The sequence below is a fragment of the Saccoglossus kowalevskii genome, chromosome 19 (assembly GCF_978046115.1).
Source record: "Saccoglossus kowalevskii chromosome 19, keSacKowa6.1, whole genome shotgun sequence".
Classification (NCBI taxonomy): domain Eukaryota; kingdom Metazoa; phylum Hemichordata; class Enteropneusta; family Harrimaniidae; genus Saccoglossus; species Saccoglossus kowalevskii.
The window spans coordinates 30597018-30620170 of NC_140659.1; the positions used below are offsets into that span (position 1 = coordinate 30597018).

At 35.7% G+C, this 23153-nt stretch overlaps 1 protein-coding gene across 1 annotated transcript in view; it reads right to left on the minus strand.

Moving 5' to 3' along the window:
- The window catches only part of LOC100372108 (uncharacterized), a 122622-nt gene that overhangs the window by 34156 nt on the left and 65313 nt on the right, over nt 1-23153 (minus strand). The window contains exons 24-45 of the mRNA XM_085493793.1: nt 22163-22323; nt 21321-21532; nt 20361-20565; nt 20007-20103; nt 18682-18910; nt 17966-18217; nt 16943-17056; nt 15362-15382; nt 13927-13944; nt 12548-12595; nt 11971-11997; nt 8784-8831; nt 7290-7368; nt 6385-6591; nt 5863-6021; nt 5112-5191; nt 4536-4625; nt 4057-4104; nt 3079-3114; nt 2694-2750; nt 2138-2167; nt 175-222 (exon numbers count right to left, since the gene is read on the minus strand). Coding sequence (XP_085349919.1) covers nt 175-222; nt 2138-2167; nt 2694-2750; nt 3079-3114; nt 4057-4104; nt 4536-4625; nt 5112-5191; nt 5863-6021; nt 6385-6591; nt 7290-7368; nt 8784-8831; nt 11971-11997; nt 12548-12595; nt 13927-13944; nt 15362-15382; nt 16943-17056; nt 17966-18217; nt 18682-18910; nt 20007-20103; nt 20361-20565; nt 21321-21532; nt 22163-22323 — 2266 coding nt within the window. The remainder of the gene's footprint in view (nt 1-174; nt 223-2137; nt 2168-2693; nt 2751-3078; nt 3115-4056; nt 4105-4535; nt 4626-5111; nt 5192-5862; nt 6022-6384; nt 6592-7289; nt 7369-8783; nt 8832-11970; nt 11998-12547; nt 12596-13926; nt 13945-15361; nt 15383-16942; nt 17057-17965; nt 18218-18681; nt 18911-20006; nt 20104-20360; nt 20566-21320; nt 21533-22162; nt 22324-23153) is intronic.

Consider the following 23153-nt stretch of genomic DNA (forward strand, 5'->3'; position numbering starts at 1 on the left):
TAGTACCAAATATGGCAAATGCATATACCGGTAGTATCAAATATGGTAAGAAAGATGGGAGGGACGACAATTTAGTATATATTAGCAAATGCAAAAAGGACAACATCCCATGCGGGCTGGTGTTTCAAAATGCAGCCAACCAAACTTTACACATGACGTGAATGGGAAAGCTACCTGGGTCACAGGAAATGGAGTAGCTAGGGCATCATGGAAATCATCGTCCTGCATTTACATGAAGATTTACACAAGAAAAGGAAGATTGAAAAAAGAAAAATCAAGAAAATATAAAAAGAACGTTTTACTGCCAACAATAGGGCAAGTATGCTATAGGGAGAAATAAAAACCAAGATTTCAACCAAAGACTAAAATAATTTACAATTAGCACTTCTTAGATAATGGAAGCCATGTGATTTATAGATATAATATACTGCTACAGTAAATATATAACATTATATTATACCAGTATATTGATGGTGTTAATCCATTGATTTGATTGGTCCAAACACAAAATTTGCATATGCAATCCATGGTATATTGGCTGATAATGCACGGCTAAACCAAGTGGCCCTGGAACATGAATTGACTACAGGTTTAATACGAAAATGCATAAAACCGGTATTATTTGATTTTTAGGTAAATATAGTGGTTGAATTTTAGAAGAATATTGAAAAAAAACTGAATTAAAAACATCTGAACAGTTATATAACTATAATATTGCTTTTTGTTAATGGTGGGATCCAAGTTGTGAGCGTCGGTCGTTGGGTGATTGTCGTTCGCCACACAAACCTAAACCACCGTTCCTTAACACCGTGAGGTGCCGACACGAACGCCAAAACGCTATGTTCTCAGTGCTGTTACTTTGAGATGGATTGCGAACTTCCAACAAAGAAAACATAATCTTTAAGTACAAGATATAATTGAGGGATTTAATGACATAAAAATGCAAAAAAACTATGAGTCACAGGCGAAAATGTATGCCAGTTTGCCACTAATAACAACCGGTGTCCGGTAGCGGCAGCTGACAAAATTGCAGTGCACCCGGGTAATTGTCATCTGTTTCAAAAAACACGGGACAACGCAGGATTCGACGACGATATATGATATTGCAATTCTTCACTATGGGTGAATAAATTACAGGAGATGATGAAGGTAATTTCGAAAGCTACAGATTTGTGCCGAGCGTACACCAACCACTGTATTAGAGCGACGGCGTGCAAAGTCTTTCGGCCTTAGTTGAGACAAGGCATATCATGTACGTGTCACAAAAACGATGTGAAAATCCGATCTTACACCATCAAACTTACCCCAGAACAACGACAAAACTTGTCAGTCATACTGTCACAAAACTTTGGTTATACCAAAGGTATCCAGGTCAGATGTTTGAACTGAGGTCGCTGTGCCGGTCGCCGTACATGATACACCGCGTCCCGCCGCGTACCGCTGAACGTCAAATATACACAGTTACAAGTAGTATGATGAGTCACAAAACCGGTTTATTTCACAACTGTACTTTCAATGGGCAAATTACAGTCCAAATTGTACAAAAACCGGAATGAAAACGTGGAAAATCCGTTGTTTAAATGATCCAAACTGTACACGACCCTGTATTTCAAATCGCGTTGTGGGTCAGTAAAATGTCAGAAAGGTCATCCTTTGTTATGCTAATTTGTGTGTTTACGCTGCTCTATTCAACGTGGATGTTTTTTTTTTCATGTGGAATAAAAATTAGTTTGTATTCAATTTGAACTGTGTTGCGCATGCAATTTTTGTATGCATTCAGCGTACAACTACATACTATTCTTATAAATATTCATGTTCAAGGGCCATATTCATGATCTTTTAGTAGATGAAAGTAAACTCTTTTTTTACAAGTTTTATCGAATTGTCAATATACTGGTATAATATAATAGCAATAACCCCCGCCAAAGTTGGGTATACCACTTGATATTGCACAATTCACTCCATATATGCACTCGCCTGCGGCTCGTGCATATATGTCGTGAATTGTGCAATATCTCGTGGTATACCCGCCTTCGGCGGGGGTTATTGCTTAAATATACCACACTGGCTTTATCTCAATCTAAATTTTTATTCAAGATGACAACTTGAATTCAGATTCAAAAATATTGTTTCGTACCTCTGGTTCATCTTCAATAGGAAAAGTTTCCTGATAATCAAACAGAAATATGACACAAGGTATTCATAATTAAAGACATTATAGTAAAATAAGATTAACTACTGGTTCTTGTTGAATGTCAATATCAGAATAAATGCTGGTCTTGTTAGAATGTTAAAAACAGCAATTCAGAAAAATAAAGCTAACTTGAAAAACCAACTTCATGGCAGAAAAAATCAACTTGCTCACAGATAATTATGCACTTTTCGGCTTTTATACATACAGCAGCAAAAACTGGTTTATACTGCATCAAGATTACAGCACTTTCAGGGCAAACTTCATTCACCACACAAGAACAATTGATAAGCTACAGAAAAGGTTGTGCATAAAATGGTATTCATAAACTAGAGGGCAGTGTTTTCAACACAGGGTAGCGTTTTTCAATACAGAGTGCAGCAATTGCATGGCAGAGGGCAGTGTTTTCATGGCAGAGGGCAGTGTTTGCATGGCAGAGGGCAGTGTTTGCATGGCAGAGGGCAGTGTTTAATCCAACATGCGTAAAATGCAGACTTAATACCTCCTTTTGTTGGCTTTCTATTATTTCTTCTTGTGTTATTATTTCTGTTTCAACAACCTGACGACGGGGCACAGAGAAAAGATATTCAAGAGAGATATAAAAGAATGATTAGGATTAATAAAGGAAACTTATCTTGGCCTGTTGGATGTAAAACTAATATTTATCACTGCAGTTGTACAAGCCATAGACCGACGATAATAAACAGAAGACAAACAAAGCTGTGACAACATCTTTAAAAGATCATTTAAATGGAGATATCTTGAAATGACGTTGTTTGGATAGCATATATATGCAATGAAACAAATTACACAGCATGTGTTTATGGGTTTAAAGTTGAAATTAGTTATTTCATCTAAAAGAACAAAAGGGTTTACTGAAGATTTACCTGAATTACTTCTTTTGTCATGACTTCTTTATGAATCTGCAGATTACAACAAATCAAACAGCAAAGTTTGAAAAAACTTCAAAACAATGTAATAGCATGGTAATTCCATCAGAATGTTGCTTGTGTTGAGGTTTTAGCCAACAAACAAATCAGATAAGTTTGAAAAGAACTTCAAACCAAAATTGCACTGTATTGCCATCAGAATGTTGCTTGAGTTAAAGTCTGAGCCAACAAATTCCACAATTGTTGTGATTCTAGCAGCTTTTTCACATTTATTGCTACTCATCTCTTTTTTCTATGCATTCTGCTGTGATAATCATCTTTGCTTTGGCACGCTATTCTACTTTAGAAAACAATTTTCTCATTGTAGACAATAAAATAGGTGAACAAAGTTGTGATAAGCAATTCATTAAGCTATTGAGCAGTGCAAAATACGGTCTACAACATATAACTGTGTACATAGTTACCACATATTAACGATGATACAGACTGACTTATACTTTACTTACTAACAGTGACTGGGAATCATACTTCTAGCAGAAATATTAGTTTATGTGCAATTATAATATTAGTGATAGCAAACAGTTATTTAAAATGCATTTAACACAATGACTATTATAAAACAACTACAAAACAATTTACTTTGTTTATTTGATTAGTAGGGAATCATAATGCATTTATGGCAAAATTAATCTATAATCTATATCTGCATTATAATTACCGGTACATGTTACAATAGTCATTGGGTTAATTTAGTCACTTCCGGCTGATCTTTGAAACAGCATTTTTTATATTTCATGCAAATTTGTTCTAATTTTTCAATATTGGTCATATTTAGAACAAAATATGACAAATTACTCAGTTATTATTTAGAAAAAAATCAAGACACTCCATAAAAATTTACAAAAGTTCAACAAAAAAAACCCACAAAGAACAGCTGGCCGTGTGAGCATTGGAAACCAAACTACATCAAAGTACCTCTACATGGCTTTCTTCAACACGTTCTTCTTTCAGATCAACATGTTCCTACGCAAGCAGGCAATGAGGAAGGTAAATTCGGGAGATATGTTAATGAGTCCTTTTAAAAGTCAAAGTGCTGCTCAAAGGAAAGGGAACTGCATTGATTATGCAAATAAGGTTAGTGAATGGTAAGTATACTGCATTGAAAATTGAAAAAATTTGCAACTTTTTTATTGTAAACTGCCATGCCTGTGGGAAATAAACTAAAAGAAATTAAGAAAAGAATTTTCTGAAAGATTCAAATATAAAACAGCTGTAAATTAAAACTCTAGTAAAAAAAAAAGAGGGTAAAAATTCCATCTGAAACAGAAGCAGCATGCAAAATGATAGTGAAAATGAAAAAAAAAAAAGCTTTCGTAATTATAATTTGGTTGGTGAGAATTCACACATTAATAGATATCCATGGAATAAATTGCCAGAAAACTGGAAATTATTACCTCTTTGGCAATTGAGACGCGTTCCATGATATCCGATTGGTCTTCAATTTCACTTGTATCCAGATGTTCCATCAAATTCATGGTTGGCTCCTATGTAGTATTTAGTTGGTGGTGTGGAAGAAATGGAGAGATGGAATGGATAGGATACAGAAGATGATGGTGGTGGTAGTGATAGTAGTGGGAGATGATGACATGACAGGATAAAGACAAACTGGTTAAATTTTGAGAATATGACGTTCTCATGTTAGTACAAAGTGCTTTTGGGCAGCAGAGAATCAAACAGATTCTATCATTACAGAGACACTACAAGAGAACACAAAAGAAACTACAGTACTGGCAAGACTACCGAAAGAAACTACAGACAGAGACAGCTACAGAGCAGTTGACGCACGACAACGTTTACAGAGCAGTTGACGCACGACAACGTTTACAGAGCAGTTGACGCACTACAACAACGTTTACACAGCATATAGACAATACACTACACATAGATACCCTGCACTGTATTTACAAGCCATTCGTCACACACTTCAACTACACCATACTTACTGATATCTGACATCAATATTTACTCACCCCTTCCAGTAAGTCTTCATGGTCTTGACTTGCCCTTGGTGGCTTAGCTGGTGATTTTAATTCCATTATATCATCAAAAGCTGTCAATATGATACACATATATTATTATACTAATCTACTTTGTAAATTTGTAATTAGTTTTTTTTATCTATAAACTGTAAATTTTAACTATCTTTTTATATCATTTTACAGTGGGCTTCCATTGTCAGAAGTTTTACAAAATTTATTACAAGTATTATCATAACTCTAATATGCTGACATACAGAACATTTTCTTATCAATGTATTTGATAAAGCACACAAGAACAAATTCTAGGACAAGCTTGAAAAAAAAATTCTAAAAGGTTAGAGTAGTAAAACAGTGGCAGTAATAAGGTATTATTATACTTCTAGCACCAAAAAATAAAGAAATTTGACGTGCATACTCATTTTATTCATCGCTAACACTTTATGGGGTAAACTACGTGACCAACATTGATGCATTCCAGATTGACATTACACTCAAACACAAGAATTACGCGATGGAAATACAAATGCATGTTTACACAATCCAAAACCTTTTTTATTGTCATTTTGAGCCTATAATCTCTCAAATTATTACTATAATCAGGAAGTGGGTGTATAAATAATAAGGTTACCACAAGAATACCGCAAAGTTTACACTTAGGCAGTATGGGATTGCATCAACCGCCTTCATGCATACTTTGCGGTATTCTCGTGATAACCTCTCATATTATGGGATAGCGGATTACCTGATTCATCCATTCGTGATTTTGCCATTGATTTTTCTAAGTCTCTATAATAGTCGATGGAATGTTCATCTTCCATATCAATGGTGTACGATGTATGAAGGATTTCTCTTGCAAGTTGGTGTTTACCAGATTTTTCAAGTGCATCTTCAAGTCTTTCACCTACAAAAGTTAGACATTTCGCAATAAAAAAGTACACATTCATTAGAAGTACACCTCTATTATGTGCACACACAGGCTTTTTTGTTGCTTGCAACCATCATCACCACTATCAGCATGTAACTATCAGATAAAATAAATGATGGGCTTCTTCTATGATCAGCTTTTAAAATGCTTTTGTTTTTCTCCACAAAATTTTTTTCAAATTGTGCCAATTTCTAGAAAAATCAGAAATTGTTTTGATCACATTGGGCTTCAATCTTTGTAGCTCAGTATTCAGTTCTTGATCAATAATTCAGTATCACACTGACACAGAGAAAAACTAGAAATAGATTTGGATGGTAAAGTGTTTGAAATAGGACTGACCTGATGCTTCTTTCCCTGCTCTTTCTGCCCAGACATGTAAAGCAACGAATGCTTGCTCTACCACATTTTCCTCATTTTCACTTTTTATGATTTCAATCTCCCTGTTATTTAGGCCAAGTTCGCGACCTAATTTTGGCCAGTCTTTGCCAAGTTTTGCTGCAAGATGCCATAAACGGATTTCAGCTCGTTCATGTGCACTAGTTGGACCTAAAGAGAGAAAATATATACATAGACAAGTAAGTTTTCAGTGTTGAAGAAAACAGCTGCATTTTTATAATTTGGTGATAGTGAGTTAAAAGGGTATGAAATGCTCTCAACATTCTACCTTGATAGGTAGCATCCACTGCACAATCTTAGCTTTCGCTGTTTCTGCTAGTAGGTGCAGTTTTGACAGCACTACTAATAAAATACTGACTTCAGATAGCCAATAGCCTCCTGTTTCATCTCCTAACCTAAACGTTACTGATGATTGCTGTTAACTACTTGTTGACTTTTATTTATCTTTATTACAGTTTTTTAGATGATTTATTACTAACTAACTGACTGACTGAGTGTCCTTTAGAGTGATGCTGTGGGACTTTAGATATTTCGGATAACTAAGCTTTGCTCACCAGAATTACCATGACTTTGACTTACGCTATTTGCTCTATTTGAAATCACATTGTATGCTGGACTGTTTACTATCAACACATATTCATATTCACAATTTCAGAATGTTATGTCACTGGTGAAAACATTTCACCAAAGCCACTGACACAGGAATACAGAGAAAATTTCACTGCTGCAAAATTTTGCAATTTTCACAACTTACATTAGGGTCATGCACTAAATAAAACAAATAAGGTATATACATACACAAATACACAGTCACTGTGTCAGGTAACAGATTTCATAAGGAAACTTACTTAGAGCAGGGTCTTGGAGGAAAGTGTATTTTTGTCGAAGTCTAATGGAAGCAAAGTTGAGTTTATGAGTTGAATCTCCCTGTGAAATGAAACATAAACAGAGATTTAATGAACATTCAAAGTGAAAGAACACCTTAGTGAAGAGACAACTTGAGTCTTCCAGGTGTCAGCATCAGTGTATCATCATTTCATGTGGTTATAAAACTGTCTTTGTCAGCCAGACATGCATATATTTGTAATGGTCTAAATATTCATGTTTTGTCAGAATTGTTGAAAAAATGCAAGAAAAATTAATTTTTAATGACATTAAAATTAAAAAAAATTATGCACAACATTTTAAGAAAATATTAAATAAACACAGATCTATAAATGAAGGTCTGGTATTGGTCACCGGCTTGCAAAATGTGTAGTCACGGGATATCAAGTGGCCTAAGTGTGGTTGGTGTGGTCATACTGACCATCTTATGGTCAAAGTATAGTGTAGTGTGGTCACTGACTGGATATCAAGTGACCAAACTATGCAGCTGAGCAGACTTTCTGGCTGTTTCATAGGGAGTTTATTTTCACCTATTTTTGATGAATAGAATGTAAAATATACAAAAATGGTATATTCGCTGGATTTTATTTTCACAGAATCATTTCAGCAGAAATAGTAAAAATAAATTCCAAGTAGAAATAAAGTATTCTGCAAAAAACGACAGCTATCCCATGATGCAATAGGGGAACATGGACGTAACATGCGATTAGTTAATGTGTGGAAGTGTTAATAATTGGAATATAAAAAAGAAAGATTATTCATTAATTGTTGATATCAGGTAATAGTGAAAGAAAAAATTGCACAATGACATGATATTTCTAAACCATATTGATAGACAGAAAAAACTGCTCCATTCATCATTCATGTTTATACGTCACTGCATTCTGCAAAATTTTCAAAAGCACAATAACACAAAGGTTAGAGACAGGTAAACAATATCACATCATTCCTGTGAATGGGTGAGGTGTGAACAGTGACGGAAAAAATAAAAATGGATATTGATTAGGGTGAAAGGTCACATGACACTCAATGAAGGTTATATAACATGTGAAAGGTCACATGACTCAGTAAAGGTCACATGACACTCAATAAAGGTTCCACAGGTAAAAGGTCACATGACACTGAATAAAGGTTACATAAAAGGTAAATGTCACATGACACGGAATATAGGTCACATGACACAGAATATAGGTCACATGACACTGAATATAGGTCACATGACACTGAATACAGGTTAAACAGGTAAAAAGTCACATGACAATGAATGAAGGTTATACAACAGGTGAAATGTCACATGACACTCAAAGGTTACACAACAGGTAAAAGGTCACATGACAATGAATGAAGGTTATATAAGACATGAAAGGTCACATGACACTCAAAGGTTACGCAACTGGTGAAGCGTTGCATCATACTGAATAAACTAAACACTTCAATTCACACATGTGCAACCATACCTTATCTACAACCCTCAGTCCCATTTTCCTTATTTCTTGATTCTTTTCCTACACGTTTATAGGTCAAGCATTGAATAAAATAGAAAGTGTAAAAATAGAAGACGACACACAGAAATTAAAGAAGTGGAGGAGACAGAAAAGAAAAGAAGTTTGGACGAACAACATATTGCATTAACAACTATACAAACCTGGTTTCATGCTTGGACACCAGCAGTGTGCTAAATTGACCTTTGACCTATACTATTTAGATAGTTTTACAGAAATTTAAGTTCTCAGATATTTGTATGCACTGTAGATTGTGTTGTAACATTTAGCTTTCCTAATTTCACAGAAATTTTTCGATTTTGTCTGAATATATATATTTGCTCTATTAGAAGCGTTTCTCCAATCGCAGCACAAGTAAACAAAAACTGTTTTCGAAACAATTATGTAAGCACTACCAACAGAACAAATACTGTACATTTTAATAAGAGTTAATAAGGTCAGAAACAAATTATTTACCACACTGTGAAAGCTATGAACTAATAAATAATAGTATTAGCACTATTAGAATTGCATCCCCATGATATATGGACAACAGAGATGCTTATTCCGATCACATTTAGGGGGTTCATATTAACACCTGCAATTCTAATAGAACAAATACAGTATGCTTACCTGGGTAAAACAAAATAAATCACGGGATTTGCAGGAAAGAACATCACATCAGCTGATTTGAATACATGCACAGTATCGAAGGATAAGCATAAATTTTGGTGCAATTTTAAACCGTGGGGAAAATTTCTTTAATTTTGATATCAATAAAAAATATTGTGTTATAGCTACAAAAAACTTGAACAAAACATCTAAAAATGACGTGAATAGTTACAAAAAGGTATGGCGTACCGTTAAAATCCTATACTAACCTGCTGTTTGGCAACAATATAGGGTCTTTGACATCTAGTTATTCAAGTTTCCTTTCAACCTTAGTTAAGCCGATGGCTGTCCTTTGACCCTAGTTAAGCCGATGGCTGTCCTTTGACCCTAGTTAAGCCGATGGCTGTCCTTTGACCCTAGTTAAGCCGATGGCTGTCCTTTGACCCTAGTTAAGCCGATGGCTGTCCTTTGACCCTAGTTAAGCCGATGGCTGTCCTTTGACCCTAGTTAAGCCGATGGCTGTCCTTTGACCCTAGTTAAGCCGATGGCTGTCCTTTGACCCTAGTTAAGCCGATGGCTGTCCTTTGACCCTAGTTAAGCCGATGGCTGTCCTTTGACCCTAGTTAAGCCGATGGCTGTCCTTTGACCCTAGTTAAGCCGATGGCTGTCCTTTGACCCTAGTTAAGCCGATGGCTGTCCTTTGACCCTAGTTAAGCCGATGGCTGTCCTTTGACCCTAGTTAAGCCGATGGCTGTCCTTTGACCCTAGTTAAGCCGATGGCTGTCCTTTGACCCTAGTTAAGCCGATGGCTGTCCTTTGACCCTAGTTAAGCCGATGGCTGTCCTTTGACCCTAGTTAAGCCGATGGCTGTCCTTTGACCCTAGTTAAGCCGATGGCTGTCCTTTGACCCTAGTTAAGCCGATGGCTGTCCTTTGACCCTAGTTAAGCCGATGGCTGTCCTTTGACCCTAGTTAAGCCGATGGCTGTCCTTTGACCCTAGTTAAGCCGATGGCTGTCCTTTGACCCTAGTTAAGCCGATGGCTGTCCTTTGACCCTAGTTAAGCCGATGGCTGTCCTTTGACCCTAGTTAAGCCGATGGCTGTCCTTTGACCCTAGTTAAGCCGATGGCTGTCCTTTGACCCTAGTTAAGCCGATGGCTGTCCTTTGACCCTAGTTAAGCCGATGGCTGTCCTTTGACCCTAGTTAAGCCGATGGCTGTCCTTTGACCCTAGTTAAGTCGATGGCTGTCCTTTGACATTAGTCAAGCTGATGGCTGTCTTTAGTTAAGCTAATGACCGTCTTTTGACATTAGTTAAGCTGATAGCTGTCCTTTGACCTTAGTTAAGCTGATGGCTGTCCTTTGACCTTAGTCAAGCCGATGGCTGTCCTTTGACCTTAGTTAAGTCGATGGCTGTCCTTTGACCCTAGTTAAGTCGATGGCTGTCCTTTGACCCTAGTCAAGCCGATGGCTGTCCTTTGACCCTAGTCAAGCCGATGGCTGTCCTTTGACCCTAGTTAAGTCGATGGCTGTCCTTTGACCCTAGTTAAGTCGATGGCTGTCCTTTGACATTAGTCAAGCTGATGGCTGTCTTTAGTTAAGCTAATGACCGTCTTTTGACATTAGTTAAGCTGATAGCTGTCCTTTGACCTTAGTTAAGCTGATGGCTGTCCTTTGACCTTAGTCAAGCTGATGGCTGTCCTTTGACCTTAGTCAAGCTGATGGCTGTCCTTTGACCTTAGTCAAGCTGATGGCTGTCCTTTGACCTTAGTCAAGCTGATGGCTGTCCTTTGACCTTAGTCAAGCTGATGGCTGTCCTTTGACCTTAGTCAAGCTGATGGCTGTCCTTTGACCTTAGTCAAGCTGATGGCTGTCCTTTGACCTTAGTCAAGCTGATGGCTGTCCTTTGACCTTAATCAAGCTGATGGCTGTCCTTTGACCTTAATCAAGCTGATGGCTGTCCTTTGACCTTAGTCAAGCTGATGGCTGTCCTTTGACCTTAGTCAAGCTGATGGCTGTCCTTTGACCTTAGTCAAGCTGATGGCTGTCCTTTGACCTTAGTCAAGCTGATGGCTGTCCTTTGACCTTAGTCAAGCTGATGGCTGTCTTTAGTTAAGCTAATGACTGTCCTTTGACCTTAGTCAAGCTGATAGCTGTTCTTTGACATTAGTCAAGCTGATGGCTGTCCTTTAACCTTAGTCAAGCTGATGGCTGTCCTTTGACCTTAGTCAAGCTGATGGCTGTCCTTTGACCTTAGTCAAGCTGATGGCTGTCCTTTGACCTTAGTCAAGCTGATGGCTGTCCTTTGACCTTAGTCAAGCTGATGGCTGTCTTTAGTTAAGCTAATGACTGTCTTTTGACATTAGTTAAGCTGATAGCTGTCCTTTGACTTTGCATAATCTACTCTCATGAACAAAATAGTAACTTGTATTGGAACTTTAACGGTACTGTGGTGAAGGGGAGCACAAACAATTGTGAACAAAACCTCACACTTGTAAAAATCAAAATAAGAGCACAAAAAACGTGTCACTGAAATATGGGCCCGATTCTCACCTCGTCAGCAAATTTTTCAAATTCCTTCTGTTGTTGCAGGTAAAAAGAGACAAGATGTGGTTAAGTTCAACCAAAAAACTTTCATTTCAGCCATGCATATCAATGATCTTAGGAGTAAAATGCATTTCTCCAGAAATGTGATTGGCTAAAACAATTGTTAAAACAAGTGGTAATGAAGCACATATACAATTGCCAATAAATCATAATTCTTAATGACAAAATTTCACACTAGGGGTAATATTGAAAACCAAACAGACGTTTTTCTTTTTCTTGTACATGCTGGCAAATTCACTTTTCATTTTCGGCAAAAAGAAAAACATGCAAATTTATTCTTAAAGTGAAAAAAGAATAAAAGACATTCTGTGCAACAAACCTCAAACCAGATAGCTTCCTCCTTTGAAATACAAAGAAGATTGCTGATTGGTCAATAAGTTGAAAAACTATCCAATCAGAATTGCAATTTAGCTGATCACATGACAATAAATTCATCCAATCAAATCAACCAATCATATTACAATTCAATGATCTCCTAATTTTAGCTGAAAATGAAAGTTCTTTAGACTGTTTGACAACTTACCTCAAGATTAAAGTCCTCCTCAACAGGAGTAAGAATGTACATTTCAGACTACAAGGTCCAATTGACAGGCAAACAAAAAACAGAGTTTTTGACATTTGGAAGTGAAGTTTTCATGTGGTAGAGCTCAGGCAAGATGTTTGTACTGTAAAACACTCAATTCACTACATATTATTGAAACAAAATTGTCCAAAATAGCACAAGCTTCCTTTTATGACTTAAAGTCATAACAAATCAACTAATTTGTGATAATTTCAAGTAACCAGAATAGAATGAATATTTTCACTTGAATAAAATTTAATATAAATATTGGAATCTTGGAGATAAGATAAATCATAATACCATGGCAGACGTGAATTTATTATTTTGTCTGCCGCAACAACCCAACCATCTTGCCTGAAATTCATATAAATACAAGAAAAAAAATGATAAATTCCAAACCTGCATGCAGCACGTGTTCTTCTAGATTCTACGCAGAAACCGTGGTCGTCAGTAATATCACAGTGATTCAATGGGTTTTTTTTAAAAAGTTAATCACCATTCCAAAGAAGTGAATTTAACTATAAATATTTTAACAACCGAATTTGAAAAGTTGTGGTAAAGTAGAATATACAGTAGATGAGAATAAATACAACTTCATTACTGGACAGGTTCTGCATTGCATAAACTGTGACATTACTGGAGACAATAAACAGAATGCAACAAACAAACATGCACAGAACATTACAAGACAAAACAAGTTAGTTTCTACAATACTGCTAATACATTAATTATTCACTGGGTTTTATTTTGTTAAAAATTAGTAAAATACGCTAAATTAAAAGCATGTCAACAGGTAAAATAATATAATGCATTGTTTCTTTGGCAAATTTATGAATTCAAAACTCAGTGAATATACTCAAATTATCAAAATAGTGAAAATAAATGGTTCTACAGTAATCTATAGTGAGGCATCAAATGTATAATATTAGTAGCAATGAGGAACAATCAGTCGCTACAACTATAGACGAGCAATTGCAAATAATTTATCTTGAATTTGAGTTTGTTCCACTGACTAAAACCAAAATAATTTTGCTACATACATGCTTGAAAAATAAACTGCAATTTTCATTCAATGAATTTTACTGGGAGTGGGTAAAAGACTAGTTCATACCGGCGTTAAAGGTTTTCTGGTTTCCTGAGTTACATGGAAAATGAATAAAGACAAATATCTGAACTCAATTATATCGATACAGACGAATTAAATCAATAAATATACACATTTTAATATGATTTCAGACGGGAAGATTTAAGGTTTGAGATACAATTTTTGGTAATTACAGCAGGATGGGATTATACTCGGGTGGGGGGGGGGGGGTGAATATGTGCACACGAATAAGTACCTGTTCAAAAATTTCCCGCTATGAATAATGGGAAAAGTTACAAAGAATAAGTAGGTTAGTCATAGTTATAGTTAGTAAATAATTCCAAGATATTTTATGACACATTTGTTAATACCAATTAACAGCTAGAGTAACCCTTTCACCACTGTTGTCATGGCTGCCATTGTCATGGCTGCCGTTGTCATGGCTGCCATTGTCATGGCTGCCGTTGTCATGGCTGCCGTTGTCATGGCTGCAGTTGATCAAATTCCATAAATAATATTATGGCATGATTATATAAACCAAGATTGTGCAGACATTTGAATCATGGCTGATAGAGACAGGCTAGTTTCATCAATATGATTCAAAATTAGAAAATAAATAAGTAAAGAAATTATGAAATTTGATTTTTAAATATTATAGAAAAGTCTTCAGCACTGAAAGGGTTACTTGTACTTTATATATATATAAGGAGGTTAAGACTACATCATAAACTTGTAGAGAAGAGTTTGTTACGAATACATCAATTTACTGTTATATGTAATATACCGTATATGCTTTATTTGGTAAAAACACACTGAGGTACGTCTATGATGGTCAAAAATAAGTCAAATTTTAGTGATTGAGCATACAATAATTGTATTTTTTTTTATGTGTGCTTTTTAAATGCACTTCAATAAAGCAAATACAGTCACTATAGAATTGAAAATAAAGATCACATAACAAATCTTTTCAAAGACGCAAAATTCTACATGTCATATCATGTGACTTTATGACTCGCCATTTATTTGTATCTGTCTGATATCAGTGATTAAGAAAATACTGCAATATGACATCATTCGTAACCAACACAAACATGGATACAGTTGATTTTCTATTTTAGTATAGGGGGGAGACACAAATTTATAATATGTCCATTTCAAAAATATCTACCATGCAACTACAATGTTAGTAAGACACTCAAACATTTACTTAAAACAGACATAGTACTACTAGTTTCAGAGAAGGTCAGATAAGTAATTATTTAACACACTATTAATAAAGAGGTATAAATATGAAAATGATACACCTGTATAACTAGCATATTTGAAAAAGCTCCCCTAACTGTTTGATAAATCTTGAGAAACTTTTATGAAACTATCATTAATTTTGTAAACATTGTTGCAATGAATGATTTATTAATATTCAGAAACAATGCAATTATGAATAAATCGAGCAACTTCTTGAGCAAGATTTTGAAACTAGCTAACATGAGAGTGGACTGTCTGAACATTGCATATGGAGGTGACAGCAGCAAATACAAGAAGCGACAATACACATACACACTAGAATGCAACTGAGGAGGGTGAAAACAAGTACATCAACAAATGGCCAAGGGAGGGTCTGAAATAACCACAAAATTCAGACAGCCCACGCAAAAATACAAAAGTCCCTTGACAACAAACTCAACCCCTACCTCTCCCTTTTCCATAGTCTCCTATAGAAGCAATCGCAGACAAAGAAATAAAATTTGCATATCAGACATCCATTCACAAACAAAACAAACATATATATTCAGCCGCCTGACGAGAATTGGGAGGCAGCATGGAAATGATGTTTATTATTTTGGATTACTATGATGAGGAACACTAAGCACTGTTAACCGAGGACAACAACCTCCATGTAACCATGACAACAATCACAACCTATCACAGCACACATAGGAAATGACAGGACGGGATAGGAAAGCATGATCAAGAGCAGAATACTGTAAGGAAGGATATGTTGATTGCATGCGGTTGGATTGAACGCATTCAGTGAGCAGAGCCAAAGCTGGATGAAATCAACGCTGCTGCTGCTACTACTACTACGGGCAGTATATAACATGCTCAGTCCATTATACATGATCAAAACACACTAACTGCCAATTACAATATACTACTGTGTGCATGTGATTAATATTTGTGTATAAGCTAATAATGCCTAGGTACATACATAACATAATGCCCAGGTGCATATCAGATATATTGCTATTGTTTGCGTAGTTTACTAGCATAAATTTTTAACAGTAACATTATAATGCACAGAAAAAAAGTGCTGAATTCTAAAGCGACAATATTCATATGTATTTTAAACATTTTCTCCATAAGTATACGTACTGGTCTAGTCATTGTAAAAACATTGTTTTGATTGTTCACAAAATAGTATTCATTTAAATGCACATGCACTTTGAATTTTTGGTACGTACCATTAATTTGCATAATTATAATGTATATTATTTTAAGCTTGACAACAATGTTTTTTGTTAAAAATGACCCATAACCCGATGTACATATCAATATTAGAGAAAACTATGAAACAAACACAAATTTATTCATATTGTTACTTTTAGTAGTGCATAATCTATCAAAGTAACCAACACCTTATGTAGTACAGAATTTCAGGCAAGACCAATTTTCAAAGTCATGTTAAGTATAACAATTTTCCATGGAAACAAACAATCTCAAGTTTTGTCTGATTGATCCAAATTAACATAGAAATCAAAGTAATATCAGAAAATGACAAAAATGCTTAGAAATTTTAGTGAGGTCAAACCTGACAGGAAAAGTGTCAAACATTTAAATATGTCTGTCAGACAAAAACTTCTACAATAGAGTTGCCAACATTAAATTGAGTTTATTTATGGTCTTTTCGTTCTTAAGTAAGGATAATAAATTCAATTTCAAAATAAAATCAATAACTGAATATAGATTAATCAGTAATCGTCTACATGCATGCATGCAAGATTTAATAGTGAAGTATATAGCATATATAAGGCATTGATTTCTTTGTCGCAACTAGCCCAGTAATACATGATGCAGTGTGTGTCGATTCAAGGTGCATTTTTTGAAAAATATCCTTGGATAAAAAAATTCAGATTTGAAAACTCAAACGAATTTTTTAAAAAATTCAATCTAAATGAATGATGGAAATTCACCATCAAATCCCACAATGCACCTGAATAAACAGGAAGTGACATCATTATTGGATAAGGCACTAGATCAAAGCTTTAATTTACCTCATCCTCACTACTTGTTGTGTCATCTTCTTTTTTGACCTTTTCCATGAATTGATAAGTGGTGAGAAGAGAGAAGTCAGTTTCACTGTTAGGCCTGCCTACCACACAGTAATACTACATTCAAAATGCAAGGAAGCAACGAGAGCCCAGCAGTTTAAAAAGAAAAGAAAAGCAAAGCAAGAAGTCTAAGGTGCAGAAAATCAAAAACACAAAGACTCAGCAACAAAAAAATGTTTCTGGTGGGTTTTTTTGGTGAATGTATATTTTTTTATGCTGGTAATTGTACCAATTTGCGTTGGTGTAATCGAAATAAAAATACAGCTGTTGTAATTCTATTTGAATTACAATACAAATTTTTTTTTTTTGATTGTTTTGATCACATTTGATTGTTGCAATCACAAGAACACCAGAAACACAAACTTTTTGTTGTTGTGCCTCATAATTAAGAAATGAACTTAAATGCAAACAAGGCTTGATTCCATTGTATCGTCAAGTTTCAATAGTTGTGCTTGGCTCATCACCGTGCTGGCTTGGCCGCCGTGCTTGGCTCATCACCGTGCTGGCTTGGCCGCTGTGCGTAGCATAGCTTAAGAAGCAAGAGTCAGATTGGACAGATAAGTTGTATATAGAGAAACTGAATTAAAGGGTCACAGAATATTCATAAATTTCTTCACAAGATACATTGGAGTCCTTCAAGCAATTAAAACAAATAAGCTTCTATTGCTGAACTAAAAAAAACAACACTATTAATACAATTGTTTCAAAATGCAGGGACATTGTAAACAAGACAACAAACATCACATAAAATGCAAAGTGAAGCACATCTATGATAAGAAACATGATATTCATCCACAAAATGTCATCTTTGAAATGCCATGTAACGAAACTATGCATAAAGGAACCTGAAGCTTCATCTGAAAGTCAGTAACAAACATTCATGAGACGTACACCTTTAAAAATACACAAATAATTAATTAACTCGCACTGGAAGAAAAGTCAGTAGTGACAAATGGTTTACCTTACCTTAACATACTCAGGAATAGTTATATTCAAATTGCAGATGGCTTTCTGCGGAGGTAATCCACGGCCAACTTTTGGCTCCCGCATAAACGATAGTCTACCACAAGGCTCCTGTCCCTGGTCGCGCACACGGGTGAAGAATGGCAGGCGGTTTTCATGGAAGGCGTGGAAATTGAGATGAAGCTGTTCTCCAGATTTTTGTACTGGCACTAAATTACCAGCAAGTTCTAGGTATTGTGGTCGGCCATCTAAAACCTTGAGGGTATAGGAAAGCATAGGTGAAAACAGTGTCCTCAAATGTATATATGTACATGAATTAATAATGATAAATTAATTACACTGAAGGCTTCTAAAGAATGGCAAATTTTAAAAAAATATTCAAAGAAATAACAAAATGAGCCAAGCGAAAAAAATTCTAGTTAGAGATAAAAATTATTTAACCCACCATAAGAGATGTCAATACGTCAAAAGTTTGATTGAATGATTGATGAAAAGTTTCAATAAACTATCATAAATAAAATAAAATAAACTAAACTATCATCATGACGTGACTTTAAGTTGATCTAGGCATTCTGAGAAATGACATTGAACGGGCGTACACGCACACACCAACATTCAAGTCCCCATTTCAGACAAAACTTTGAAAGGAATAATCGGCAATGTCATTTTAGGAAGAATGAATCTTGTTAAAACGAACGTACAGAAATTAAAAGTCTTACCTCCACATCCCTACTACGAGCTATTTCAGTGAAATGTTCTTGACTTTCTAATGTTTTATCCATCTTATCATCAGTCATACAGAACACTCGAATTCGGGCTTCAATCGGGTCATGTGTCTTTCCGAACACGACAAATTTTGCCATGAACGGCACCGCTGTCACTTCATGATATAGCTCTCTAGCAAAGTTACTGGCTTGATTTATCTCTCGACAATCCATGAGCCAAAACCTGAAGCAGAATTACAAGAAACTAAGTTATAAAACTATCGTAAAGTATTACATGCATTTGTGAGAAAGACCATATAATATATAGCGCCCTCTTTGAGTAGAATACGTTTATCATTAAGTCTGAATCATAAATTTTATGATTTCCTTTTTTTTTCATATTCAAATACTTTTATGTAATAATCTATGAATATCCGTAAGTGTGTGCCTTTATAATTTTCAGGTAAATTATTTTCCACCAAAAATGTAGCACAAATATTTGCCACTACATATTTTCATACTCCAATGACATAGCATGATTCTACAGAAAGATTTATTTCACCAAGTCCAACAAGAAACCATTTTGCTTGTACTACGAGATCCTGCAATTGATGTGAAATCAAATGTAAAAAAAACAGGACAAACAAGCGTCATAGCATCGGTGTGACGTCAAAAACGTCACATGGGATTTGACAAATGCGAAAGTATTTTAGGAGATAATAATAATGTGCTAAAGTAAAGATAATTTAACACAATATTATACCCCACTCAAAAATCAGAATTTTGACATTACGCTATAAAAACCTAATTCAAAATCAAATCATTAGATTTTTGCAGCACTCGCACAGTGTACGGGACATCACCCATTGCCACGGATGTTCAGCATCTTTAGATGAATTTGAATGATTTTAATGTGACAACTATGCTATTTAATATTACAATGTCAGTGTTATTTGTCAAAAGTGAACACATGATCACAATCATGTTCACTATTAATTTTTACATCTCCTTGCACAATTCTTGCCACAGTCTTAATTCTCCGTTTTGCTATGACACAGGTTGTTGACGATAAAAAGGTGAACAACATTTTTCGATGTGTAATTTTCATCTAACATCATTTGGGTTCTGGCAGTTATCTTTAATACTTACTGTTCTTATCCTTGGATTGTGTTGATACCAAGAATTACTATTATTTTCCTTGGCCTTCAGCTTCAGGTCAATAACAGTCACTTGATGGGCAATAATTGTTTATAATGCCCTCAGGTGAGGTCATTAACAGTTTTAATATTCAAGTGCATCTGATAAAGTTAATGCGGTATAAAGTTTGATACAATACATACCTTGCAGATACTGTGGTGGTAAATGACACACACTCATTGACAAAAGTAAGAGGTGTTGTGCCAGTAATGTCTTCCCATTGTGCGGGTTGAGTGCCACCTAATAAAAAATACATTGAAACATATTTACTCATGCTACTCGTGGTAATTTTAGGATAGTGTACAAATCAATATGACCACCACTGTCTGTATTAGATTATGCATCACAGTTGCCATGCAACAATTAATCGTTGAGTTGTATATATTAAATGGAATGACATTGAACATGACATTGCGAAAAACTGGCACATTTCAGCTACATTAATGAAACAAATGAATTGCATCAAATTGGATAATATTCATATTTTAATTGCTCACCTGTAATACTGCACAAAAGTCTAAGAGTTGGCGTATCACCACCATAACCATTCATAACACCTTGCGTCGTTGCTGATGGAACAGGAATTGTTACTGTAATAGCTTTATGGAATTTCCTTCTCCTGGGTTCTATTGTCACTATGGGACTCACCATTACACGGTTACCAAGGACTTTCTTGATGATGTCTACTGGAATTGGTTGGGCCTATAAATGAGAATATTGAAGACACCATTAGAAGTTATGCATCGTGCTCACATCTCTCATGTGACTGGCCAGTGTGCACCATGTGACTGGCCAGTGTGCACCATGTGACTGGCCAGTGTGCACCATGTGACTGGCCAGTGTGCACCATGTGACTGGCCAGTGTGCACCATGTGACTGGCCAGTGTGCACCATGTGACTGGCCAGTGTGCACCATGTGACTGGCCAGTGTGTACCCTGTGACTGGCCAGTGTGTACCCTGTGACTGGCCAGTGTGTACCCTGTGACTGGCTAGTGTGTACCCTGTGACTGGCTAGTGTGTACCCTGTGACTGGCTAGTGTGTACCCTGTGACTGGCTAGTGTGTACCCTGTGACTGGCTAGTGTGTACCCTGTGACTGGCTAGTGTGTACCATGTGACTGGCTAGTGTGTACCATGTGACTGGCTAGTATGTACCATGTGACTGGCTAGTATGTACCATGTGACTGGCTAGTATGTACCATGTGACTGGCTAGTGTGTACCATGTGACTGGCTAGTTTGTACCATGTGACTGGCTAGTTTGTACCATGTGACTGGCTAGTGTGTACCATGTGACTGGCTAGTATGTACCATGTGACTGACTAGTGTGCACCATGTGACTGACTAGTGTGCACCATGTGACTGGTTAGTTTGTACCATGTGACTGGCTAGTTTGTACCATGTGACTGGCTAGTGTGTACCATGTGACTGGCTAGTATGTAACATGTGATTTACTTACCTGGAGACCAACTTTGATTTTCTTAGTTAGAGTACCTTCAGGGAACACTGCTTGTACTTGTGGAACAACTGTTGAACTTAACATTCCCCCTGATGGTCCAATTGTATTCGTTTCTTGACGTACTCGTGAGATAATAGCAAAGTATTGTGGGAAATCTCGGGTAACTATTCTACAAATTCGTTTTTCAACTAAATCTTCCAATGATTCAATTTCTGGAAATCAATAAAAATGTGATTACAATTGCTGGACTATAGACTAGGCAATGATTAAATTATATATATATGCCAAATCTGGAAAGGCAATATTGGTTTAATGAATATGGTCATATAAGACACTGCAAGAAAACATAGCATGTTCAGAGAAGGACTACTGTAATCATTCTTGCTCATGGCATGATGAGAGACTAAGAGTTCAAAATACAGACGTTGTTAATGTTTTGCACAGAAATAACTAGCATTATGGCAACAGAATGTTTAACTCAGTCGTCTGGAAAATTAGTGACAGATCTGAAACATGACAGCAATAATTTTTTAAAAATCAAGGAATATTTTAGTTAAAATTCCAGTGGAAATAGAAAATAGTTTTGCATGGACATATTTGTCTCTTACAATATATAAACGAAAACAATGCAATTGATAATTAACAAAAATGAATGGTTTGAGATTTGATGTTCTATCGAGATTACACAAGATGGTCTTAAACAAGTCTCTAGTGTGGAAAGTTCCTTCTAGCGTTGAAAGCTCTCTCAAGCATGGAAAGCTCCCTCAAGCATGGAAAGCTCCCTCAAGCATGGAAAGCTCTCTTTAACGTTGAAAGCTTCCTCAAGCATTCAAAGCGCTTACCTTCTCCGTCAAGTGTACCATTAAGCGTTTCATGTACTAACTCATCTGAAGATTCCAATGTGTGTTCTTTCCATGATTCGCCGTTGTCACTACGTAATACAACAATTTCTCTCTCTTTTTCACGCAGCGAACCAAAATGTGGTATCTCGATAATCACAGGACTGAAAGCGTATAGAATTTAAAAAAATAAATAAAAATAGTTATAAAAACTGGAATTTTTTATGATAAAAAACATAAATATCAAACAGAACCATAATTTATTTAGTAAACAAAGGCATTTTTAGAAGTGCTAAGTTGGAAGAACACACACCAATGTGGGATTTGTGTTTTAATAAATTTCTGTAATTTCTGATTTATCAATTTTATTTATCAAACCTGTCTGGCCAGATATTTGGAGATGAAAATAACTAAATTTTTCAAATCTTTTTATTTCCCTGCCAGAATTTATAATAATTTCTGTTTTTTTATTCAAATATTGATATAATAAAGATACCTGAATGACTACTTAGGAATGTTGATGAAGGTTGTAGTCAAGGGTGAACGGAGATGAAATTTGAGGTCAAAGGTGAACAGATGAAATTTGAGGTCAAAGGTGAACGGAGATGAAATTTGAGGTCAAAGGTGAACAGAGATGAAATTTGAGGTAGAGGGTTAACGGGGATGAAAATTGAGGTCAAAGGTCAATGTTGACAAGTGGAGGGGTCAAAACATGCACAGCTGAGATGTTTATTATACACTGACTGGAACATGTACATAAATCAATTTTCATTTAAACTAGAATAAAACTATGTTCAGACATAAAACTAGAATAAACCAATTTTTAAAACTAGAATAAACCAATGATGCTAACCTCCAAATTTTATACAATGTTTAAATTCACCCATACAAAAAAATAAACATAAAAACTTAAGGTATTTTAAAAATCACAAAATGAAATACAAAACCAACAGTTTCACAACTGCCACTGGAATGGGCCAGTAATAATATAGGT